The following is a 27428-nucleotide window of genomic DNA, read 5'->3' as shown; positions in this document are numbered from 1 at the left end:
AGTTTACTTGTTAAATCAATAACTACATCATAGAAAAGCACATGCTGTAAGTAGGTAATAAAGATCTCCCACAGTGCTGATAAATGGCCAGGTTTTATGAGCTGCTGAAGACATTTTCTGATGGGAACACACACTCCCTATAATGTTAGCTTTCATCACTAGTGTACTGGAAGTGCTAAATAAAATGCAAGTAACACTTCTGGAGCTTCTCTTCTTTAAAAATCTCAGAGAACAAAGAGATCCTACTTTCTATCTGGTTTCCTCCCCACCCTCACATGTACCTCTACATCAGTGCTTCCTATATTGAGGCCCACAGGGTTCTGAAATGTAGTCTCTGCTCAGACTTAGATGGAACGTTACTGGTTCGGACCTACAGTCTCCTCTCAATATTAAAGGGAAGGGCAGCTGTGGTTGCTCCTTTTTTATTCAAAATAGCCACAACCTGTAGATCTATGGGGTGAAATCCTGGCCCAATTGAAGTTGATGGCAAAACTCTTGTTGACTTCAATGGAGCCAGATTTCACCCCTAAAATGTTCATTCAGCTGAATGAACAACATTTTAGGGGTGAAACCTGACTCCACTGAAGTCAACAGGAGTTTTGTTCTCCAGGACAGGAGTGTTGTTCTTCAGTACAGCCCTGGGAGAACAGTTTAAAAATGCATCGAAATAAAACCCATTTAAGTGATTGCAGAGCACTTTACAGAACATGCCCATTTTTGATTGACAGAGAAAACAAACCAACAAACAAATCTACCCCTAACGAATGTGTTCTGGTCAAATGAGATACCATCAAGGCTTGATCAAGTATCCCAAGAACTTTAATCCATGTTTTACAGCTGTAAACAGTTATTATATACACACACAGGGCACAGCAATCCAAAACGTTAAGATTTAACAGAGTTGGGATTAAGACAGGGAGCCTCGGGTCAGATATATCCATGCTGTGAATGGAAACAGTCTTACCGCAGGCCAAGTGCTTCTGTCTTTGAAACACTTTGCTGGAGAATGCATACTGTTCTGTATGCACATTTGCTTTGTTCTCCTTTTTGTGACCTTCTTTAGGTGTGATAAGCTTTGAGATTCATCTTATATAGTCAGCTACTTAGTTGTATGCTGAAATCTATTGAGCAGTGAAACAAACAAGAAATTGCAATGATTTTCTGGATTAGAAGCATGCTGCTTAGGGACATGTTCTCCCATAAGATCACTGGGTTGGATATGAGATAAGCAGCAGTAAATTGCAGATAAGATAAAAGGGGAAGGATTGTTCTGTGGTTAAAGCAGAGGACTGGGACTCAGGAGATGACCTGGGTTGTAGTTTTGGCTCTGCCACAGACTTCCTGTGTAAACTTGACTTCTCTGTTGCTCAGTTTCCCAGTTCGTAAAATGGTAAAACTACTTCCCAAGCTCCAAAGGGTGTTGTGAAGCTTAACTCACTGTGGTTTCTAAAGCACTTTGTGATCCTCAGATGGAAGGTGCTATAGGCAGTAACTGCAAAGTACACATCATTGTGGAAGTTGATTTATCTGTGTTGTGATTATCAATTAATATTATTATTGTAGTTTCGAGCCTAATGACAATGTGTTTGGAAATACAAGAGACAATTTTTTCACAAGCTAAAAGAGAGACACACAAGGGAGATGATGGAAAATGCAGTGAAGAGAAAGAATGAACAAATATTTGTGTTTGTTTTTATTGTTATTATGGAAAAAAATTTATATGGAGATGTGTCTTCTATGCTACAAAAAGGGATATTTGCAGTCTGTGCATTACAACTTCTTTGACCTCAAATCTCCAAATCGGGACACTAATGTCACAGTTAAGGAAGATAGGAATTGCTGTATTGTTTCAGACCCATGGTCCATCTAGCCCATTGTTCTATCTCTGACTGTATCCAGGCAGTTTCCTTGAAATTCATGTCTGCTCCTAACCACTCTTGTGCCCATGGAGCTCTATCTCTGCTCCCTTTTAGGGCAATGCTATCAGCTGCTTTTCTTGCTTTCTCCTGGCTTTCTGCTTCCTTTCACCGTCTGACATACACAGCTCCACCAATCAATGCCCCAGTCCCTGTGTTTGCAATCCGTCTCAGGGAACCTTTATATTCTTCCTTCTTCTTGCTCAGGCCTTCCCATGCAATCCAGTGCCTTGGGCAGGGGCTTCTGCCCCTGGGTGGGGGAGGAGTGGTAGATACACTGGAGGGGAGGGATAGGATACAGAAGGACCTAGACAAATTGGAGGATTGGGCCAAAAGAAATCTGATGAGGTTCAATAAGGATAAGTGCAGGGTCCTGCACTTAGGACGGAAGAACCCAATGCACAGCTACAGACTAGGGACCGAATGGCTAGGCAGCAGTTCTGCGGAAAAGGACCTAGGGGTGACAGTGGACGAGAAGCTGGATATGAGTCAGCAGTGTGCCCTTGTTGCCAAGAAGGCCAATGGCATTTTGGGATGTATAAGTAGGGGCATAGCGAGCAGATCGAGGGACGTGATCGTTCCCCTCTATTCGACATTGGTGAGGCCTCATCTGGAGTACTGTGTCCAGTTTTGGGCCCCACACTTCAAGAAGGATGTGGATAAATTGGAGAGAGTCCAGCGAAGGGCAAGAAAAATGATTAGGGGTCTGGAACACATGAGTTATGAGGAGAGGCTGAGGGAGCTGGGATTGTTTAGCCTGCAGAAGAGAAGAATGAGGGGGGATTTGATAGCTGCTTTCAACTACCTGAAAGGGGGTTCCAAAGAGGATGGCTCTAGACTGTTCTCAATGGTATCAGATGACAGAACGAGGAGTAATGGTCTCAAGCTGCAGTGGGGGAGGTTTAGATTGGATATTAGGAAAAACTTTTTCACTAAGAGGGTGGTGAAACACTGGAATGCGTTACCTAGGGAGGTGGTAGAATCTCCTTCCTTAGAGGTTTTTAAGGTCAGGCTTGACAAAGCCCTGGCTGGGATGATTTAACTGGGAATTGGTCCTGCTTCGAGCAGGGGGTTGGACTAGATGACCTTCTGGGGTCCCTTCCAACCCTTATATTCTATGATTCTATGATTCTGTTCTTTTAGCTACCTTACTCCATAAAGGAGTTCAACTGCTTCTTCCATTTAATCTGAATGAAAGGTGACTGGTGTGTCCATCATCTTCTATGAGGTCTCTGATGAACATAGATCAGAGACACGCTTGCTGGCCACCACCAACACCCTCCCGCATAACAATATCAGGGCCACTATTGATATTAAGGAACCTTTTCCCCCTTGGGTGAATTAGATACTGCTCCCCAGTCTCCACAGATATGGACACACTTGTCCACTTGGTGTGGTGATATGCCTTCATAGAGCCACATATATGCTGTCACAGTGTGGCTGTCACAAAGTAAACAAATATTAAGTATCACAAGTATCAAGGACATCAAGATGACTGTGGAGTCACACAAGATGACTGTGGAGTCTTAGAGGAGTTGGCTTCCAAGTTCCCACAAAATTGGCCTTGTGCATTGTTAGAGATGTAGAGATCTTCCAACATGTCTTATTCCCAATTAGTGGAAATAGTACCCATGCTCCTCATGTATGTTGCAGCACTAAGACACCCAGAAACACAGATGTACATGAGTTATGCATTAGCACTCTAATAGCCACATGTCAGTGAGGAGCCAAAAGGGTATAGCGCTCTGTGACCAATGTACTGCTGCTGAACACCACGTGTGAGGGAACTCGGCATAATGACAAATACTTCTGACAATATGACAGGTGTCTGATGCATTCAGGAGCATGTATGCAAATGAATCCTTCTCTTGTATGCTTTATTATGTATATGTATAGAATCAGAAAGTCATTCCCTTGATATAACTTTCCATGAACACAAGATGAATTTATTTGCAACCCAGCCCCTCGGTGAAGTCACACTTATATTCTAATGGAGGAAAGACTTGTCACATTGTTATTCTGTGTAGTATTTTCAGCTGCTGAACCTAAATTTTTGGGGCCAATGATTGAGACTGGACAGATCCTTCTGTATAGTTTAACCAATATTTGTTGATTTTGCAGTACAGTTAGCTTGAGCCTTCTACCTCAAATTGTTAGTAAACAATCAACATTAATTATTAATTGTTATTTACCACCTCTGTATTTGTTCTCGTTTAAATAATACTTGGCATTTCTATAGCAACTTCTACCTGATAATCTCAAGGTACTTTCTAAATGTTCATTAATCTAACCTCCAAACATGCAGCAGAACAAAGGGATGTTATTATCCCCATTTTACAGATAGGAAAAAGGAAGCACTGACTGTGGTGGAATCCTCGGCTAGCACAGATCTGGCATCACTGGTTATTTGCCACCACCCCCTGATGGCAGCAGTACAGAGAATGGGCGAGGATTGAAAAGAGGCGGAGCTGATGTGTGGCACAATCTGATGATCCCATACTGGTGTAATAGCTCTTTAGGGTTCCCTTAGAGCAGGCGTTCTCAAACTTCATTGCACCAGGACCCCTTTCGGACAACAACAATGGCTACACGATCCCAGCAGGGGGGACTGAAGCCTGAATCCGCCTGAGCCCCATCACCCTGGGCAGGGGGGCCAAAGCTGAAACCCAAGGGCTTCAGCCCCAGGCAGGGGACCTGTAACCTGAGCCCCATCACCCAGGGCTGAAGCCCTGGGGCTTTGGCTTTGGGCTTTGGCTTCGGCCCTGGGTGGTGGGACTCGGGCTTTGGCCCTGAACCCCAGCAAGTCTAAGCCAGCCCTGGTGACCCTATTAAAATGGAGTCGTGACTCACTTTGGGGTCCCGACCCACAGTTTGATAACTGCTGCCTTAGAGGGTAGTCTCAGGCTCTACTACGCCCCTCCCCCATTAACTCTTATGAATGGTTGTGGAAAACCAACCAAAAGGCATCTCAAATATTTTCATCATGAATCTGTGATATTTATTCAGATGAATGTTCCACAAACATTTTCATTAGCATTATTTCTACAGCTCTGCTTTGTGAGAGATGTACACACAGAGCTCTCTGGACAGGAAGATATAGCTCTTGAAAAGAATCCACATCGTTGCTGACTGGAACCAAGCTAAGAGAACATCCTTCACTGAAAATCAAACATGTACACTTTTGGCTGTTGTACACCTAAACCAGGTCCAGATTAAAGCTGCCAACCATTGCTAACCCTACAGTCAGATCATCTGAAAAATAAGAAGAAACGAACTTCTATATTATGACCTTGACTCCTGACCCATCAACTGTCAGAGTTCTTCAAGCATTTCTTCCCTTCACAGCCTGGCATGAAATAACATTTGAGAAGACATTAGGGCAAAAGTAACTAGTGAGCAATTTATAAGAGGTGCCGACACTCAGGTTTCTATTATTTGCCTAAACGCTCCTAATAGTTTTCAATTTAAAAAGGAAATGGAGCAGGGGAAAGGAAATAGGGGAGCTGTGTCAGCATGTGGGCTGAAAAATGGATTCAACTCTTTTCACAGTTGCAGCTGGGTGAAGGGGGAAAGAATTTGCCAAATGTTTTATTCAAAATATTATATGCAAAAATTAGTGGGTAAATTATTGGACAAATATATTTGCAAATGACTCTCCCAGCTCGAGCACAGGCCCAGCCTAGTAAGGCGAAGAGTGGTGCTGGAAACCCGCAACCTCAATGGATGCTGTGGTCAGAACTTCGGAGGCTCAGGCCATGATCCTGGCCCTGATGGTGTCAATGGGAATTTTGCCTTTGACTCTAGTGAGGCCAGGATTCCACCTCTTATGAGGGTACAATGAATTTCTAACCAGAAAGGGCTCCCATCCTTTGCAGTCACTGTGAAAATTCCTGTTGAATCCCTAGGAGTGGGATCGGGCCCAGTTTCCCTAAAAGGCCCAACCCAGACAGAAGGCCAGCCAACCAACCCCAAGCCCAGGGGGGTTGAGTATGACATGACCCCAACTCTTACCCCTGAACAGGAGCCGCTGTCTCCTGCCCTGGGGGTCGTCTCTCTCCTCCTGCTGGGGATTTGTGCAGTGGCAGTTGCATGAGCCAGTGGCTGCGGGTCCTGCTCCTGCCGGCCAGCTCTCCATGATGCACTGCATGTACTGTGGAGTGAGGGGCTCGGCTACTCCTCGACAGGTACGCACACTTCGGACAGTGTGAGCATATGTTGATCCACAGGCAGGTGGAGAGACGGCCCCCTGACCCAAGCCTGAGAGGGTCTGTTTGTTTTCCCACCCGACCTGACCTGGACTCAACATTTCTAGTTGGGTCCCGTCAGGTTCAACTTGGGTAGCAGGGCTCTGGGTTCTGACACCAGCTCTTTGGACTTGATACAGCCCGCATTGAAGTCGATGGGAAAACTCCCCCTGATTCCAGTAGAGCTGGATTACGTCCTGATTTGCAGATTCTTTATGTGATGGCTGCTATTTTGGCCAACACAGCAGGGACTGAAAGTGAGGATCTCCAGAGCTACAAACATGAGCTACAATAGGTTGCGCTAAAGGACCAATTCTCTCCAGCTGTGGCTGCAACAGACTCACATGTCAGCAGATCAGGCACAGAAGGGGATCTATAACCGATACTCACCAGTGGGTTATACTTGTATGCTGTACCAGGGTGGCAGGATCAATTGCCTGAATTACTTGGGTTAGTCAGGGGAGTTTTCCTTTTCAATTCTACCTTAAAAAAATTCTTTTCTGGCTGGTTTATGACTAATTTTCTCTGTAAAGCATTTTGCTATTTTGTGTATCAAGTACAGTATAAAAGACTAGGGCATGGGCTTTTTACCAAAGCCTGATATGAATCGATGAAATCTTAGAAGTTATAATAAACCAGGTTGTATCCATGGAGAGAAAAATGGATTTCCCCACAGGATCTTTATTGTGTATACATATGCAAAATATATATACTATAATTGTAATGGGTGAATTTTCTCACACAAAAATACTCCATTAAGTAATACAACTTTCTGCTTATATAGTGCCTTCCATCTGAAGATCTCAGTGGCTTTTATAAAAATAAATTAAGCCCATAGCACCCCTGTGAGATTGGTGAGGGATATACCAGGGTCTCTTTAACCACCATTGAAATGCAGCTACCTCTTTGAAGTTGAGCTCAGCAATCCTTTAACAGTGTTCTTTATACTGTACAAAAGTTTAGGAAGTGAAGAATAATAATTGTATCCTATTGAAACTGCAGAGGGGGTTTAGAAACCAGAAAATAATTACCTCAGGTGGAATAGGGTAATTACACTGCAGTTAATAAACCTATTCTTAAGTCAAAGGATGTTGGACCTCAGTTTTCTGTGTCCTTCAATAGACAGAGGGCGGCAAGAGGAGGACGTTGGCTTCTTCAACCATGGGATGCTGTACTGGGAAGAAGGTCCTCTAGGAAGAAATGGGGTCCACCTGACCAAGAAGGGGGAAAGCATCTTCATGCACCAACTTGCCAACTTAGTGAGGAGGGCTTTAAACTAGGTTCCAAGGGGGCAGATGACAAAAACCCACAGGTAAGTATAAAAATAGTGACTTTAATATCGGGTTAGATGTTATGGGGCTGGGGGAGATGTGGAAAATGACAATAGGGTCAAAGGAGCAACAAGAAGGTAATCGGGGGGGGGGAGAGGAGAAATATGATCAACATTTTAAATGTCTATACATAAATGCAAGGAGAATTGGAAGTATTAGCACATAAGCTAAATTGTGATTTAATTGGCATCACAGAGACTTGGTGGGATAAGTCTCATGACTGGAATAGTGGTATAGAGGTCTATAGCTTGTTCAGAAAGGACAGGAAGGGAAAAAGGGTTGCATTATACATGAAGGATATATACACTTGTTCTGAGATCCAGAAGGAGGTGTGAGACAGACCTGTTGAGAGTCTCTGTGTAAAGTCTCTGTGTTATGCCATGGTGGGAGGTCTACTACAGACCACCAAATCAGGAAGAGGAGGTGGATGAGGCATTTCTAAAACAAACAACAGAAATATCCAAAACACAGGACCTGGGAGTAATGGGGAACTTTCGAGACCCAGGCATCTGTTGGGAAAGTAATATGTCAAAACACAAAATTTCCAGTAAGTTCTTGGAATGTATTGGTGATAAATTTTTGGAAAGTTGAAAGTAGAAAGTGGAGGAATTAACCAGGGGGACAGCCATTTTGCACTTGATTCTGACCAACAGGGAGGAATTGGTAGCGAATCTGAAGGTGAAAGGCAATCTGGGTGACAGTGACCATGAAATGTTAGATTTCATGATTCTAAGGAAAGAAAGCAATGAGAGCAGCAGAATAAGGATAATGGATTTCAAAAAAGTAGACTTTAACAAACTCAGAGAACTGGCAGGTAAGGTTCCATGGTAAGAAAAATCTAAGGGAAAAAGGAGTTCAGGAGAGCTGGCAGTTCCTCAAGGAGACGATATTAAAGGCACAACTGCAAACTATTCCGGTGCAAAGGAAAGATAGGAAGAATAGCAAGAGGTCAATATGGCTCCATCAGGAACTCCTTAATGACTTGAAAATCAAAAAGGAATCCTACAAGAAAAAGGAAACATGGTCAAATTGATAAGGTGGAGTACAAAAGAACAGGACAAGTATGTAGGAACAAAATCAAAAAGGCTAAGGCCCAAAATGAGTTACACTTGGTAAGGGACACAAAAGTCAATAAGAAGAGATTCTTTAAATACATTAGGAGCAAGAGAAAGCCAAAGGAAAGTATGGGTCCTCTACTTAGAGGGGAAGGAGTGCTAATAATTGATAACATCAAAAAAGCTGAGGTGCTTAATGCCTATATTGCTTCAGTTTTCACTAAAAAGGTTAGTGATAACCAGATACTTGACACAATTAATATTAACAACCAGAGGGAAGGAATGCAAGCCAAAATAGGGAAAGGACAAGTTAAAGAATATTTAGATAAGTTAGATGTACTGAAGTTGACAGGGCCTGATGAAATTCATCATAGGGTACTTAAGAAACTAGCTGAAGCAATCTCAGAGCCCTTAGCAATTATCTTTGAGAACTCCTGGAGAAGAGCAAACATAATACCTATTTTTGAAAAGAGGAACAAGAAGGACCCAAGGAATTATAGACCAGTCAGCCTAACTTCAGTACCTGGAAAGATACTGGAGAAAATTATTAAACAATCAGTTTATAAGCACCCGGAGGATAATAGGGTTATAAGGAATACTTGGCATGGATTTGTCAAGAACAAATCATGCCAAACCAAACCAACTTCTTTTCCTTCTTTGATAGGGTTACTGACCCAGTGGATGAGGGAGGCAGTAAATGTGATATACCTTAATTTTAGTAAGGTTTTCGACACAGTTCCACATGATATTCTCATAAACAGACTCAGAAAATACGGTCTAGATTAAATTATGATAAAGTGGGTGCACAATAGATTTAAAGACCATACTCAAAGAGTAGTTATGAATGGTTTACTGTCAAATTGGAAGGAATATCTCGTGGGGTCCCGCAGAGTCCAGTATTATTCAATATTTTCATTAAAGACTTGGATAATAGAATAGAGAGGATGCCCATAAAATTTGCAGATGACATAAAGCTGGGAGGGGTTGCAAACACTTTGGAGGACAGGCTTAAAATTCAAAACCTTGACAAATTGTATAGTTGATCTGAATTCAACAAGATGAAATTCAATAAAGACAAGTGCAAAGTTCTTCACTTAGGAAAGAAAAATCAAATGTACAACTACAAAATGGGCAATAACTTCTCTAGGTGGTAGTACTGCTGAAAAGGATCCGGAGGTTATAATTAGGGGTTTACTTAAATCACAGAGAAATCATACATGTTTCACGGGTTACTCACAGCATAAATAGAAAATTTCGTGGATGTGTTCATACCATGCGACCCTTACTTCTGCGCTGCTGCTGCTGGCAGTGCTGCCTTCAGAGCTGGGCTCCCAGCCAGCAGATGTTACTCTCCAGCCACCTAACTCTGAATGCAGAATGGAGAGTGGCAGCTGCTGGTCAGACACCCGTATTTGAAGGCAGCGCCACCGCCAGCAAGGGCGCTGCCTTCAGAGCTGGGTGCCTGGCTAGTAGCCACTGCTGTCTGGCCGCCCCGCGCTGAAGGCAGTGCATAAGTAAGGGTAGCAATACCACAACTCCCCTACAATAGGCTTACCATGCCTTTTTGGGTCAGGAGCCCCAGTCTGAGAAACGCTGTGTAGTATAGGGTAGAAGTACACAAAAGACCAGATTATAGTGAATAATCCCAACTATAAATATAAAATGATGGGGTCTAATTTAGCTGTTACCACTCAAGAAAGAAATCTTGGCATCATTGTGGATAGTTCTCTGAAAACATCCACTCAATGTGCAGTGGCAGTCAAAAAAGCGAACAGAATGTTGGGAATCATTAAGAAAGGGATAGATAATAAGACAGAAAATATCATATTGCCCTCTATATACATCCACGGTACACCCACATCTTGAATACTGCGTAGAGATGTGGTCGTCCCCTCTCAAAAAAAGATATAGTGGAATTGGAAAAGGTTCAGAAAAGGGCAACAAAAATGATTAGGGGTATGGAACGGCTGCCGTCTGAGGTGAGATTAATAAAACCGGGATTTTTGAGTTTGGAAAAGAGATGATAAGGGGGGATACGAGAGAAGTCTATAAAATCATGACTGGTGTGGAGAAAGTAAATAAGGAAGTGTTATTTACTCCTTCTCATAATACAAGAACTAGGGGCCACCAAATGAAATTAATAGGCAGCATGTTTAAAACAAACAAAAGGAAGTATTTTTTCACACAAAGCACAGTAAACCTGTGGAACTCCTTGCCAGAGTATGTTGTGAAGGCCAAGACTATAACAGCGTTAAAAAAGAATTAGATAAATTCATGGAGGATAGATCCATCAATGGCTATTAGCCAGGATGGGCAGGGATGGTGTCCCTAGCCTCTGTTTGCCAGAAGCAGGGAATGAGCGACAGGGGATGGATCACTTAATGATTACCTGTTCTGTTCATTCCCTCAGGATACTGGGCTAGATAGACCTTTGGTTGACCCAGTATGGCCATTCTTATTTTCTTATGTTATTTCACAGGGGAGTCCAGATTTCATGGTCTGTGACACGTTTTTCATGTCCGCTAATTTGGTAGGGCTCTAGTTATAGTTGACCACAAACTGAACATGAGTAAACTGTGTGATGCAGCTGCAATAAAGGCTAATATGATTCTGGGAAGTATTAACAGGAGTGTTGGATGTAAGACATGGGAGGTAATTGATCTGCTCTACTTGGCAGTGTCAAGGCCCCAACTGGAGAGCTGTGTCCAATTCTGGGCACCACAATTTCAGAAAGATGTGGACAAACTGGAAAAAGTCCAGAGGAGACCAACAAAAATGATCAAGATTTAGCAAACCTGACCTATGAGGAAAGGTTAAAAAAACTGGGCATTGTTTAGTCTTGAGAAAAAAGACTGAGGTGGAGACCTGATAAGTCTTCCAATATGTTAAGGGCTGTTATAAAGAGGACTGTATCAATTGTTCTCCATGTCCACTGAAGGTAGGACAAAAAATAACAGGTTTAATCTGCAGCAAGGGAGATTTAGGTTAGATATTAGGAAAAACTTTTGAATTATAAGATCTGGAAAAGACGTTTAGGGGAGGTTGTAGAGTCCCCATCATTGGAAGCTTTTAAAAACAAGTTGGACAAACACCTGTTAGGAATGATCTAGGTTTACTTGGTTCTGCCACAGTGCAGGGGGCTGGACTTGACGACTTCTCGAGGTCCCTTCCAGCTCTACATTTCTATGATTCCATGACAGTGCAGTACTACCATTAATCCAACATCAATATCTAGGGGATTTAGGACAGTACAGAATGCCACTCCCTGAATTACTAACATAACTTCTTACAGCACCTTGGTGTTCTTTAGAGCTCTCTCACCCAAATACTGACCTGGCTGTCTTCTGTTCAGCTTGGGAGAAGGGATGGTATCTCATTATAAAGGAGAATGTCTGCAGGTTTTATAGTGTGCTGTGCTCTGTATTGTCAATCCCAAGTGTTCAAAAATCATGAGCCAGAATCCAAACATCGTGAGACTGGCTTAAAAATCATGAGATTTTTAAAATAATAATAAATCTGGGATCTTTTTATTTGACCTTCTGGTGTTTGAGCCTCTAGGCTTCATGATTTCCAGCCTTTCCCAGAAACCATCAGGGCTAGAAATTTACTTTAAAAAAAATGAAGGCTGAGATCCTAGGACTTCAGGAACTGGGCCAATGTGTAAAACATCAAATACTATGAGACTTGCGATAAAATCGTGAGAGTTGGCCACACTGCTTCCTTACACATATCTCACAACACACCGTAGTTACAGCAATAGAAATGTTACAGTAAGATGTCAACAGAGTAGGTGGAGACAGTAAACAAGGAGAGATGCAAAGGTTTGGTCAGAGTATGAGCCAGATGTGGGAAACTGATTGACAACTCAAGAGTCTACAGGTAGCATAGTTTATGAGTTATGCTTTAAAAAAATTACTACAAGAAATGTCAGGTATGTCTATACACAGATGCCAGGGACAATCCCACCAGTAAAAGCAATGAGCCAGGTCCTCGGCTAGTCTAAATCAGCATAGCTCGGATGACTTCAGTCGTGCTATCCTGATTTACGTCTGCTGAAGGTCTGGTGCACTGTTGTCACATATGGGATATCTACATTTGGGGCCCAGAAAACAAAACTTAAAAAGAAAACTCAAAATCACAAGGTGTAATTGGGTGCAACAGTCAACAGATCTTGCAATCAAGGTAGTTGCAGCCTACCAAATCTGCACTATTCGAAATCTGAGTTAGAGCCACTGTATGTATTAGAGAAAGGCAGTGCCTGCTTGTCAGTGATCTGTGTAATATTCAATTGACTAAATTCAGACTGAGGTCAACTGAGTTGCATCTATAATACCAATTCTGAATTGAGCTCACTATCTGGATGCCTAATATTTTGCACCCATAAGAAAGGTTACTGCGTAAGCATGCACTTCACTGCACATTTTAGGACTTACTAGCAAGAAAGAAATCTATCTTCCTTTTCAACATGACACTGTAAAGACCGTATTAGGAACTTGTTCGTCGTGAATTTTAAAAAAAATCAGATAAATCAGGCTTGATTAATTAAGAAAAAAATCCACCTCTTTTATTAGGTTGGAGACAACTGACACAAACTACTATTCACGAAAAAGCAAAGCCAGGAATAATGATAGTGTAAAGTCAGCCCTCGTGAATAATTCATTGGGTACAATTTCATGTTATTTTAAATGGTGCTGCTTCTCTTGCTGATAAGCAATAATTTTGTGTTCTTTCTTTGCTTTTTTTAACAAATCAATCAAAAGGATTCTCTTTTGTTAAATGTATTTGGAATCATTTCTGAAACAGCTTAATAGAGCTGTGATCACACACTGATTTATTTTTCATTCTCTATCCACTGTAGAAGAGGATGAGGGTTCCATTTCTGTCTTGTTTTTAGGAAATGAAATTTTTTTGAAGCTACTGATGTAGCATCCGACAAATCCTGCATCCCTTTGCATTATGTTGTTCCATAGCAACCATATATTATCAGTCGAATGACCTTAACTTTATAATAAGAGAACATCAAGACAAGAAAGGACAAAAGTGCTGTAGGTCCTCCATGGGACAGCACACCAGGACCCTGATCCTGCAATCTGAACCACACCGGCAAGACGTGTGCCTACTCAGAGTCCCACTGAAGTCATGGAGGCTCTGCACAGACAGAGGGATCTACCCACAGAAAGCAGATTGAAAGGCTGGGGTCTGTCCGTGTATCTTCTATGTAGCAGGTGGGATCTGAACACAAAATGGCAGCTGCTTCTGCAGCAGAGAAGGGGAACTTTTCTCTGTCTATAGAGAAAAACAATCGTAACAGACATAAGCTAGGTAGACCACACTTTGCAAACCCCATACTCTTATTGCATATTAATTGTTTATTTATTATTATTATTATTTTATTTGTATTGTGGTAGCATCTAGGAGCTACAGAGAACAAAAAAAAAACAGCCCCCCAAAGAGCTTACAATCTATGTGTAAGACAAGGGACAACGGGTAGATACAATCAGTCAGATAGGAAAGCATAACTGTCTGCAGCTATCTGGAAGGGGTACACCCAAAGGCTGTGTCTATGCTACCCTTTTTCTCTTTATCCCCACCTTTGCTATCACTATTTCAACTCCACCAGTGGTAGTAACAGTGACACCAGCTGCTGTGGTTCTAATGATCATGTGATCTAAGCCTAGTGACCCCATGGGGGGCCTAAGTTAACGCTCCTGAGATTGCTGCCATTGGTGGAGCTGAACCAGTGGCAGCAATGATGGGATGTTTTAGAACTAATCCCTAGTGCGGACAAGGCCAAAGGAGGAACAGGAATGTTAAGAGTGCCTCAAGGAGTTACTGAATGAATCTGAACAAAGGGTGGCTGAACGTCAGGGAAAAAATGGTCAACAATGAGTTCAATGGCATTTTTGGGTGCACAAAGTAATGTAGATGTGGCCCCACAATGGCTAGTGAACATCAGTGATATTTGAAATGCTGTGGTTGCGTAGTGATTTCTTCTCCTGATCTCTTCCTGGTGTGAGTTATCTGAAAGTGAATATTACATCATATTTCTACTGCGGGTGGGAACAGTAGAAATATGGGATCCTCACATGTTCTCCCTGGCTTATTCTCCCTTCTTTCCATGCTCAGGTCATGTGCTCAGGTAACTCCTCCTTTGCTGTGCAGAGCTGGACTTTATCAGCTCGCTGGAGGGAGCCATCTCAAAGACATGCTCAACCCCTGTCAGAGATGGAACAAGGATTCACTCTTCTCTGTCCTGAACTCGGATCCCATCGTGGCAGTAACAACAGCCGGCTTCTCAGTGTATGAGAACTGATATTGCTAAGACATGTTGAACAGCCCTTGCTACCAAGGCATTTCTTTGTGAAATGAGCTCTTCAAATCCAATTCATTTTAAAGCAAAATCCTTTTATGAACTAAGCCCATTCTGACCTGCTGGCTCAGATCCATGGATGTCTAAAAAAGAACAGACCTTCAGGTACATTTTCTACCTGACTCTATGCATTTCATTTCAGCAAGTTTCAGAGGAACAGCCGTGTTAGTCTGTATTCGCAAAAAGAAAAGGAGTACTTGTGGCACCTTAGAGACTAACCAATTTATTTGAGCATGAGCTTTGTCTCTAAGGTGCCACAAGTACTCCTTTTCTTATTTCAGCAAGTGTCATTCAAAGAAGCTAGGTCTTGGGTCATACAGCACTATAAGACAGAGAATTGGCCAGACAGGGATGTTGACAAACTTGAGGTAGATCAGAAAACAGGAACAAAACTGATTAAGAGGCTGTGGAGGAGACTAACTCAGAAGAGGTTAAAATAATTAAATATGTATAGCATTGCTAATTGACAACTAAGGGAATAGGATACACTTCTGCATGTATTTGAAGGGTGCAAACTGAATGGGGGATATTTTTAGGGTGACACAAAGAGTTATAACTAAGAGCAATGGGATCAAATCCTGGAAAGTAAATGGCAGGCTGAATAATGGGAGAGAATTATTAACAATGAGCTCAATTACATGGGAATGGTCTCCCAGGGATAGTATTGAGAGCCGCACTGCTAATTGAGTCATTTCAATCTAGACTGGAAAAAGTATTCAGGACTGTACTATAGGAAACAATCTTGCTCTTGCAGGGGAATAGACTGGATGACTTAGCAGTCTTTTCCATTCTAATTTCTATGGTTCATTTCATTCCTCCCTTCTGTGGATGGAAAGGATGAAATCCAAGTGGATTTGCTCCTGGGGAGCATGGAAAGAGACAATACTACCTCTGTAGCAGCATTCTCCCTTTTCCTGCCCCTCTATGGTGTTGAAAATCTACAGGGGATCAGGCAGACTAGAGCAGAAATAGGTGGTCTGCACACTTGAGCCCCTCACCAAATTCATAGGATTCTTTGCCTAAGTTACTACTGACGGAGTCAATATTAACAGAGGCCTAGCCTCTCACTGCTTGTATGGCAACTTCCAACTTATCTGTATGTAGATATATTTATTCTTCCCATATGTTCCATTCTATGCATCCGATGAAGTAGCCCACGAAAGCTTATGCTCTGATAAATTTGTTAGTCTCTAAGGTGCCACAAGTCCTCCTGTTCTTGTGCCCTCCTACACTTTTGAGACTCTGAACACAATTTTCCTCCTCAGGGATAAAACCATGCAGGGACTTACAGCGAAGTCCCCATTTTACTTTAAAGGTGAAATGAAGCATTTTTCCCTGCTTATACCTGAGTTCAGAAATCTGTGTTTCTCCTACAGAAGGTAGCATCACTGACACCTAAGCAGTAAACAAAGCTACATTCTTACACTTCTTTATGTGTAGTAAGATCATCATCCTTAACTGCAGTAGGGAAAACAGAATCCTTAACTCAAGTTCGCTGTTGAGCAAAAGCGGAACGGATTTTCAAATATTTTGTTTTCAAATATATTTATCATTTTCTTAAGTTTTTGAATATTAAAAGCAACCTTTGTCCTTTATTTGTTTCTATTTGCACCTGAATGTCACTGTTTTCAGAGATGGGCCTGAGGTGCAGTGTTTGGATGGGGATCTAAACTTTCCCAAATGTGACCACTTTGATTACAGTTTGAAGTTTAGATCTGGTCATGAGTTTACACATTTAGTCCCAGCACCAGAGAGTTTATTTGTAATTTTTTTTTACTATGCCTGTTCTGACAAATGATCAACAATATTAGCTAACTAGAGTGATGCAAAACTGTGGCCGGATCTACACACAGTTTTTGTAGTTATATAATTATTTTGGTAAGGGGTATGATTTTTTTAATTATATAGTTATACCAGTTATACACCCCCTAGTATGGACACAGTTTTATTGAAGTAAAAGTGCCTTTTACCAGTACAGTTTATTTCCCTTTATGTATGGGAATAAACTGTACTGACATTAGCACCATTATACTGATATAACTGCATATGCACTGGGGACTTTTACGTGTAGACAAGGTCTTTTTTTTCCCCCTAGCTTTTTAAATCTTGAGTTCATGTGGCTTCAGGTTCGAACAAACTCAAAATGCAACTTGGTCAAGACTGCCAAGTTTCCCCTTCTTTCACATTGAAACCCTGGGCTATGGTTGCTGAAAATAGGGCCCAGGTTAACAAACCTGAATCAATTTTTCAACGAGTTCTGGAGTTAAGAAAATCTGAATTCAAGTAAGTTTCGCATGAGCTGGAGTTTCATCACAAAGGTTTGTTCAGCTTAGGTGCTGATCCTTCTGCCTAGCTGAAGCCTTTTCTTACACTTCTGAAAATAAAGCTCTGGGGTATGCTACGTTTCACATTTCCTAAGCAAGATCATAAAGCTAAAATGTTATTTGATATACATCTTCTCTTTCACACTGTTATTGACTGTATCAACTGCCAATTCTGATCTCATTTGAGCCCAGATTTCAAAACCCAATCTAGTGTTTGGGTCTGGGGTTCCTGTTCAGCCCACTATAAACTGGAATTGTGAAATTCAGATCTGTGGGATTCAACCACTCAGTTACAGAGTTTGGAGTACTTACCATTAAGCTGCAGATGAACAGGATAAGGCTCATATACAAAGAAAAACAGATTTTAAAAAAACAAGGCTAGGTACATGACTTCTAATCTAATCTATTCCTATCTGTCTAAGTATATCTAGAGAGCCCCAACACCACAGAGTTTAAGCATTTCTAAAGAGTTGGTAAAATTTTCAAAAGCACCTAACTGACATAGGGACAGATTTTTTAAAAGATATTTAGGTGCCCAAAGATGTAGATAGGAGCCTAGTGGGATTTTCAAAGCACCTAAACAGGTTTGATGCCTAACTCCCCATTCTCATTGAAAATCAATGGTATGCAGGTTCTTAAGTGCCTAAATCAGTTCTTGAAAATGGGATAGAGAAGCCTAAGTAACTTAGGGCTTTTGAAAAATTTACCCAGTATCTAATACTCTTCTGGGATATTGTTCATGGGACAGGTTTGTAGATGCCTACCCGGTTTTGATGATGCCAGTATTTGACACGAATCAGCTTTGGTATCCTGCATATTTATAATGTAAATGTTACAAATCTGCTGCTGTATTTTACTAGTTTCCGTCTTCCCTGTTTAAAGTATGGATTAGAAATTAATTGCCCATCAATATTCTTGATTGTAGTTAGAGGTCAGTTTTTTTTTTATCTTAATATGACTGGAAAGATCCATGGAGACATATTGCAGACTTCCCCTTTTTTTCTGTTATTCTCCTTAGCAATTATTAAGATCAATTCCATGAGATAACAGATGATAATGTCCCATCTTTCATCGAAGCATGAAATTGCTGTTTAGGGCTCTTTTGGCCAGTTCATCTTTATTTCATATAGATAACTGAAAAGACCTCCTAGTTTGCTTTTAAGATCAAAGTGATTGTCAGCCTCTCTCTCTCGCTTTCTCTTTCTCACACACACACAAAATTGAATTGAGAAATCAACTTATAACATTTTTCCATGAATGTCCCCCACTGTGAAGAGCACTGAACTTAATGCTTCATTTTTAGCAGGAAAGATGACAAAAAAGTTTCTACATGTATTTAAACTGTTAAGGTTTATCAAACACAATGGGAAAATAGTGTTTAAATACCAGTTTCATTTTGTTTGTATCGATTCTGAGGGCTTGTCTACATTTACCAGGGGATCAACGAGCAGTGATCAATGCATCAGCAGTCGATTTAGCAGACCTGCTAAATCGACCACAGCTCACTTTCCTGTCGACTCCTGTACTCCACCGGATCGAGAAGAGTAAGGGGGTCAATGAGAGAGTGTCTCCCGTCGACATCGCATAGTGTGGACCCTGCGGTAAGTAGATCTAAGCTACGTCAACTTGAGTTACGCTATTCACGTAACTCAAATTGTGTAGCTTAGGTTGACTTTTCACTGTAGTGTAGACAAGGCCTAAGATTTTTTTTTCATGAAAGAGGAACTTTAGCAATAACAGATCATCCATGGAGCAAGTGACAGGTACTCTTTATCATGTCCAGTACTTTTAGGTACTGAGCAAGTGTATGTGTAACCCCTGGAGAGTGTGTGGTTCAGAGTCTGCTCTGTGCTAATCCACAGAGGATATGAGTTGTAGCAGCTCACAACTACAAAGCCGTGTCTCTTTAACTCAAGCTGTAGCAGCCTATGCTTTTAGCTCTGAATGTTCCTGGTTCACTCCCTGGTCTATAAGCTAAGTGGGTGGCCATCACCCGCACATGTATTTGTTAATGTCCACAAAAGAAAACTATCTGTGGTTGAATAACAGTGTGAATGTTCTCTGATGTTGTCTTATAGCAAATGTTACAAAACCACAAAGCTCTCTTCTCTTGTCCCTTCTGCAGGACACAAAAATATAACAATTGTTTGCTCTTCATAATCGGCAAATTATGCCTAAGAAGCAGAAATGTACAGACCGCAGGGAAAGAGGCATTCCACCCTTATGGTACAAACAGGAGGCATTCTATTTACGGCATACCACAGGTATGCCCTAAATAGAAAGGAGGAATATAAATGCACAGAAGCACTCCCATGAGAAACCAATCATTGGGAGGGAGGGATAGCTCAGTGGTTTGAGCATTGGCCTGCTAAACCCAGGGTTGTGAGTTCAATCCTTGAGGGGGCCTTTTAGGGATCTGGGGCAAAAATTGGGGATTGGTCCTGCTTTGAGCAGGGGGTTGTTGGACTAGATGACCTCCTGAGGTCCCTTCCAACCCTGATATTCTATGATAACTTGATTGCAATAAACCAGAAAGCATCACGTAACAGTGACTTCCCTTTCCCCCTTAATTAAACTATCACCTTCTGAAAAGAAATGGATCTTCTTTCTTCCAAACCTTGATTTGCCATGAACCCCCTTTGGACTGATGTTTGGAAAAGTTTCTCATGTTGGAGTGCTCATTCATCTCCTGCAGGGGATGCTCTATCTATAGGCAAACTAGGCAGCTGTATAGGTTCTGCCTAGGGCAGCAGGGGTGGCTGAGCCAAACCTCAGTGGTGCTGCAGCCCGATGCCCCAGGTTGGTGAGGTGCACACACACATACCCGGAGGGCGAGTCCCCCTGTTCTAGGGGGCGTGGCACGCTGAAGTATTGCTTAGGGCTGCAGATGGTCTTGAGTTGCCTTCTTTCTTTTCTTCTTCCTGGGTTGCTTTCCTGCCTCCCTTGCTCTCATACTTCCCAGAGCGGTGCTGCTGGCTTGGCAGAGGGGAGACCCAATGAACAGTTCCCCCATTGGGCCAGTTTGGCATTACCCTCCCATTTTACGTCTTGAATGAAACATTCAATTTAGCATTGTTTTACACTTGCCTCTAGAATACGAATATCATTTTACACTCCAAATAAACTAACACTAGTGTTGAAAATGTAGCCTCATTCTTCCTCTGCCCTATAATTGTGAAAGCATGATGACTGTGGAGGTACAGGGAGAAGGGCGGAGAGGAACAAGCCCTGTTGCTCTTTGGCAAAGGTGCCATCTACATTCCCCTTTGCCCTTCCCTCCCAGCACAGAGCAATGTGCAGGTGGTGGATTGCACAGCTCTAGCACAAAGATATAGGACAAGACCAAAAAATTGTCAAAATACTCAAGGGATAAGGATGACATTTTATTGCCATCACAGCAATTTTTATGTGGCCCAGATATGTAGTAAGGGTTGGACAGTAAGGATTAAAGTGACAGGTGCCAAGAAGGCTAACGGCATTTTGAGCTGTATAAGTAGGGGCATTGCCAGCAGATCGAGGGAAGTGATCATTCCCCTCTATTTGACATTGGTGAGGCCTCATCTGGAGTACTGTGTCCAGGTTGGGGCCCCACACTACAAGAAGGATGTGGAAAAATTGGAAAGAGTCCAGCGGAGGGCAACAAAAATGATTGGGGGACTGGAGCACATGACTTATGAGGAGAGGTTGAGGGAACTGGGATTATTTAGTCTGCGGAAGAGAAGAATGAGGGGGGGGGGATTTGATAGCTGCTTTCAACTATTTGAAAGGGGTTCCAAAGAGGATGGTACCTCTGTTCTCAGTGGTACCAGATGATAGAACGAGGAGTAATGGTCTCAAGATGCAGTGGGGGAGGTTTAGGTTGGATATTAGGAAAAACTTTTTCATGAGGAGGGTGATGAAGCATTGGAATGGGTTACCTAGGGAGGTGGTGGAATCTCCTTCCTTAGAGGTTTTTAAGGTCAGGCTTGACAAAGCCCTGGCTGGGATGATTTAGTTGGGAATTAGGTTCTGCTCTGAGCAGAGAGTTGGACTAGATGACCTCTTAAGGTCCCTTCCAACCCTGATATTCTGTGATTCTATGATTAGCCCATACCCACTCCAGAAGAACTCAACAAGGCTGCGGGATGTTGGGCCGGACAGCATGTGCATGTAGTTTGTCAAACGATGAATCCCAGGGTCACAGAAAGATTAGTGAACCTGGCCATCTCTAGATAATGTTTTGCACAATGCTAGTCTACAGCATAATGTGAATTTGTTCCAGATAATTTAGCCACCCTTTCTTGAATATGCATTTGATACCATCTGCCTCCTCCTGAAAAATTGCTTATCAAGTACTAAACTTATATATTCTGAGTTGACAGTCTGTATTTTATACAGTTCTGTCGTGGTTGTCTTTCTAGTTTTCTGAGTTGAAGTAAAAGTGAGTTGGACAAACCATTTTGTTAAACCAGTGTAAAACTGGTGAGAATAAGGCCATCACATTAATACTGTGCTACACTAATGAATAAGTTTTAGAGTAGCAGCCGTGTTAGTCTGTATTCGCAAAAAGAAAAGGAGTATTGTGGCACCTTAGAGACTAGCAAATTCATTTGAGCATAAGCATCCGATGAAGTGAGCTGTAGCTCATGAAAGCTTATGCTCAAATAAATTTGTTAGTCTCTAAGGTGCCACAAGGACTCCTTTTCTTTTTTACAAATGAATAAACATAACAATTTATTTCAGAAGATCCTGGAGGAAAAAAGGGTAGATTAACTGACTTTAGGTCTTTTCTATCTTTATTTTCTGCAGTTCTCTGTGGATTTTATTATCACTAGAGATGGTTGATTTTTTTTTCTCCACAAAACAGTTTTCCATTTGAAAATATCATTTTGTCAAAATCAGAATATTTCATGGGAATGTGCTGATTTCAACAAATTTGACAGTTTCAAAATGATTTCTTTCAATTTTCTTGTTTCATACCAATAATGTTGCCATATTTTACTCCGATAATGTCAAAACATTTTGTTCTAATAGTGTTGAAACATTTTGCTTTGAGTTTATTGTTTCATGCACATTACATTACAATATTTCAGCATTATGGAAATGAAACCTTTCACAAAGTCATTTTGATGTTTTTGAATCAAAATATTTTGGAATTTTCATTTTGCTAAATATTTCAAGATTTCAACTTTTCATCAAGATTCGGGATGCAAACAAATTTTTAAATGTCAGAATTTCCTATGGGATGGAAATTCTGTTTTCCCACAAGCAATTTATCACTACTGAAAACTCACAGGCACTCAGTAACATCATTTTCTACATTTTTTCCTCTTTCTTCTTCCTTCTAGCTAGGAATTTGCCCTTGGTGCTGAAACATAACTCAGACACAGCACTCAACTGCAATTCTCTTTGGTTTCCCCTGTAATCTGAAAAAGCAGAAAAAAAATGCCAGAATTCAGGAAAAGAGAACCAATTTGCTGCACCTTTCGTTTTGTTTGTAGAGCTGCTGTATTATCTCAATGGCAGTTATCCCACAATCATATTGTGTTTTTTTACAAGTTTTGCCTGAAAACAGCACAAGCATGGAAAATTCTATTTATAAGCCATATGACTTTACATTGAAATGAAGGGAAAAACAGAATGAGTTTTGGATGCACGGAGCTATGTATCTCACCAAATTCAATAAGACATTACTAGAGTTATTTTTATTGCTGGTATTGTTATTTATTATTTGCTTAGCTTTTACAATTCTCCACAGTAGCAGCCAGATTCCATGTTAATAACCAAGAGATTTGCACTTATTCATAGGTCTGCTGCTAGAGTGAAACCTACCCTTACCACCTTTGAAACCTTATACTTCATGATCCTTGCTACCTCTGGGAAATGACTGGGAAAAGAGCACAACCTTGTAAGTACAGAACAAAATGTAGTTTCACAAATGGCAAATAATCCTCCCTATCCATGGGTTTGCAGATATGCTCATGCAAGAAGGGACTCAAATCTTCAGGGAGAACGTGTCCAGATAAGGCTGCTTTTGGCTTAGTAGCTTCTCTTGAGCACACCTATAGCAGTGAGTTCAGTCTGGGGACCAGTAAAATCTAATGACAAATTGGAGATAATTTAAACTGGGAGAATTCAGAGGAAAAAAAATTAAAATAATGAGTCTGGAGGAATGGACCTAGGAGGATAAATTAAATACATTTATTTCTTGGATTTGTGCTGACTATGGAGAAATGTGAAGTGCAAAAGAATAAAATCCCAGTTAAAGGATTTTACTCATATGAAATTCAAAAGGATCTGGAGGAAGGACTCCTCAAATTCCCACCCTCCCCATACAAGGGAGCAAAGTCACCAATACAACTTGAGCATGTCCAGCAACTGTTGGGCTGGAGGGGGCAGTGGACATGTTCCACTACACCTCTCCTACTCTTATGTTTATTTTGGCTATGCATGGACCTAATGGCTTTGTTTATGGTACTTTTGGCTCTACTGTGCCTGTTTAAGTGGAGCCAGGATTGGGTCCCAAGGAAGCAGAAGGGTTATTCAGGGTGGCACTATGGGTATGAATGAAATGAAGTTATAAATGGGAAAATGTATGCTGAATATTAGGAAAAGCTTCTTGATGATGAGATTGTTTCACTTGTGGGGCAGTCTCCCAAAGGAAGTGATTGAAGCCACATTACTCAGGACACCAATAACTAGACTTTTTCAAAGAAACAACTTCATGTTTTCTCCTTTGAGGCCTCGCATGCTCAGGAAGAGCTCCCCTAAACACCTGCAAAGCTCCCTCATTGTCCTGCGTCAAGGCCCTTAAAATTCTCCTCGCTATGATTCCTACAAAAAAACCTGATATTGGTTAGACAGTTGGTGCACTGAGACCATTGCCTAACGGGCTATCCAGTATTATCTCATTGTTTCCTAGTGATCCCCCATCTGACTGTTGTATCTCCTTCTCATCTCTTTTACTTCATCTGTAAGCTCTTCAAGGCAGGGACCATCTTTTTGTTCTATGTTTGTACAGCGCCTACCACCATGGGGGTCCTGGTCCATGACTGGAGCTCTTAGTTGCTATCACAATACAAACAACAACAATAATAGTAGGTTGGTCAAAGTAGTAGGAAATATAGGTGGGAAACGATACTGCATTGACAAAAGGTGGAAAAGACTTTTAGGCCAACTCTGTCTCTAATTTCTGTGATTCTAATGCTGATTTCTCATGCTGTCCCTTTCAATAGGAGGCAACAAGTACGTGGAATTATGTGTTATTCTATAGGATGTAGAATTTGTAGTTTGAAAGGACCTGGTGGGAAATCCTATCTCCAGCCTGCTGTTCTGCAATATGCACAATTGTCCCTGTTGAATCTGGCTAACGTAATTGCTGAAAGGAACAAGACAGAAAAGCCTGGATTAATTATACATTTCTCTCACCTCCAAGTTTTCCCTCTTATATCTAAAGTCTATCGACTGCTCCACACTTCTGAGTGAGAATGATGTTTAATGCAGTATCTGGGATGGTGACATTCTCATAAATATCATAAGGTGCCCAGAAACGAGGTAATCACTCCTGTGCAAACAAACAAAGTAAGGCCATATATGCAATGCTTTTATCCACCTGCTGAACGTGTCTTTGTAGTATATGCTCTCAGGTTGAGTACATCCCCTGTTTAGAGGCTAACAGAACTGAACATCCAAGCATCTCCTCACTGAATATTTCCTGTGTTTAGATGCGAGCAGAATAGAAAGCTTTAGGTTTCTGGGCTCACTTAGAGTGGAATACAAATGGGCTGAGATTTGTTTTCACCTGCCAGTCTTAAATTAGACCTAAGACTAAATGGCTCCAGCTCTAAAAATAATAAACAAACAAACAAATAGATAAATAAAAGAGCTAATATTTTTTTTACTGATAATTAAAAAGGAACTCCTATTAGGAGAAATAAAATTAGCTAGATTTGCATTTCCTCCCATGAATAAAGAGAAAACGGTATATTTATATGTATTTATAAATTTAGCTATATTTCTACTGTCAATACATTTTTGTGCACCTGCTCGAAGTTTAAATATTTAATGCTTGTTTTCTCTCATTACTGTATATTTTTCTGCGTTGGAGTAAAGGGATTCTTTAGTACTGTGGACTGGGTAAATAATACATTCCTTATTCATGAAGAATACTTCAGGAAAATAAAATAAAATAATGAAATTAAAGGGCATCTTACCTCTGGTCATCACAATTCCTGCAAGGGTTTTGTGGCGTGCGTGCATGGAGGTGAAATTCTCTGTCAACTCTTGAAACTTCTGTGTAACCATTTGATATATGGAATCAGCAAACTCCTGAAAGACACAATCAGAAGGAATTTTTCACTTTCTTTGATTGAAGCATTTGGGTGTGTCTGGAGATTAATAACCAGCCTTCTGCCTTTGAGATCTCGCTTTTAGAATTAAGCTCCACCTACCTCAGCAAAAAAATAAAAGGAACGGTTCCCTAGGACAGTGGTTCTCAACCAGGAGTCCAAAAAGAAAAGGAGTACTTGTGGCACCTTAGAGACTAACCAATTTATTTGAGCATGAGCTTTCGTGAGCTACAGCTCAGCATCCGATGAAGTGAGCTGTAGCTCACGAAAGCTTATGCTCAAATAAATTGGTTAGTCTCTAAGGTGCCACAAGTACTCCTTTTCTTTTTGCGAATACAGACTAACACGGCTGTTACTCTGAAACCAACCAGGAGTCCGGGGCCTTCTTTAGGGGCTGCGAGCAGACTTCAGGGTGTCTGCCAAATAGGGCCAGCATTAGATTCACTGGGGCCCAGGGCAGAAAGCTGAAGGCCTGCCGCCCCAAGCCCCGCTGCCTGGGGCTGAATCCCAGGGCCCTGAACCTCATAACTCGGGGTTGAAGCCAAAGCCTGAGCAATGTAGCTTCCTGGGGGCCCCCTGTGGCGTGGGGCCCCAGGCAACTGCCCTGTTTGCTATCTTCTAATGCTGGCTCTGGCTTTTCTATGCAGAAAACCAGTTGTTGTGGCACAGGTGGGCTGTGGAATTTTTATAGCATGTTGGGGAGCCTCAGAAAGAAAAAGTTTGAGACCCCCCTGCCCTAGGAGAAACAACGAGGAGTCCTTGTGGCACCTTAGAGACTAACAAATTTATTTGGGCATAAGCTTTCGTGGGATAGAACCCACTCCCTGCATCTGATGAAGTGGGTTTTAGCCCACGAAAGCTTATGCCCAAATAAATTTGTTAGTCTCTAAGGTGCCACAAGGACTCCTCGTTGATTTTGCTGATACAGACTAACACGGCTACCACTCTGAAACCTGCCCTAGGATCAATATCATAAATGGCTACTCGCTGCCTCTAAGGGTACATCTGCACTGCAACAAAAGACACACGGCATGGCAGAGGCTGGCCCAGGGGTCTGGCTAAGGGGTTAAAAATTCCACCGCACATGTTTGGGCTCAAGCTGGAGCCTGGACTCTGAAACCCCATGAGGGGAGTTGGCCTTAGAACCTGGGCTTGGGGATCTCTACACTGCTATTTTTAGCCCGGCAGCCTGAGCCCTATGAGCTGAAGTCAATTGACCTGAGCTCAGAGTCTTGATGCCACCGTCTTTTTTTATTGCATTGTTGACATATCCTGAGAAGGTTGATGTTAGGAGCTGACCCAAAACCCAGTGAATCAATAGGAAGGCTCACTTTGACTAGGCATTGAATCAAATTCTTAGTGCTCAAGAAAAAGTCCTAGAATTTGACAAATTTTGTTTCTGGTCATTGGTCCAGGGCAAGTTCATAGAAAAATTTACCCGTCTTGAAAGCATTTTACTTGTCTGAAAAAGTGTTTCTTTGCCCCAGCAAGTCATTTACTGGGCTGAACAGTGGGGGAGTCACCTAATTTTCTCAGTGATTTTTTTCAGTATTTTTGTTGTTCATGAATGTTAATTTAGCAAAGCTTTCAATCGCTTCATGAAACTTAAAGAAAAGTTACTTTGTCCCTTGGCTGGGTCCTTGCCAAGCAAAGTCTGAGATGCCCTTTGAGTTCTGTGTTGCAGCTGAGGTGCCACAAGAAGCTCCTTATTCCACATTTAAGAAGAGCCTTTAATGGCCCAGTGAAGCTAAGAGAGCAGAAATGATGGACTCCAGGGTTATCGCCAACTCTTTTAGAAACATATCATAAGATTTTTAATTTTCACATAGACAGCCATCAAAAACAGCTGGAGAGACCTCTT

At 41.6% G+C, this 27428-nt stretch overlaps 1 protein-coding gene across 3 annotated transcripts in view; it reads right to left on the bottom strand.

Annotated features, from left to right (window-relative positions):
• ADARB2 (adenosine deaminase RNA specific B2 (inactive)) overlaps nt 1-27428 on the bottom strand; it is a 427450-nt gene that overhangs the window by 61568 nt on the left and 338454 nt on the right. For all 3 annotated transcript variants that reach the window (XM_048837675.2, XM_048837673.2, XM_048837674.2), the window contains one exon: nt 25433-25547. In XM_048837675.2, coding sequence (XP_048693632.1) covers nt 25433-25547 — 115 coding nt within the window. The remainder of the gene's footprint in view (nt 1-25432; nt 25548-27428) is intronic.

This window comes from Caretta caretta, chromosome 2, assembly GCF_965140235.1.
Source record: "Caretta caretta isolate rCarCar2 chromosome 2, rCarCar1.hap1, whole genome shotgun sequence".
Classification (NCBI taxonomy): Eukaryota; Metazoa; Chordata; order Testudines; family Cheloniidae; genus Caretta; species Caretta caretta.
The sequence above is the reverse complement of the archived record's forward strand: the minus strand, read 5'-3'. Positions and strand labels throughout refer to the sequence as shown.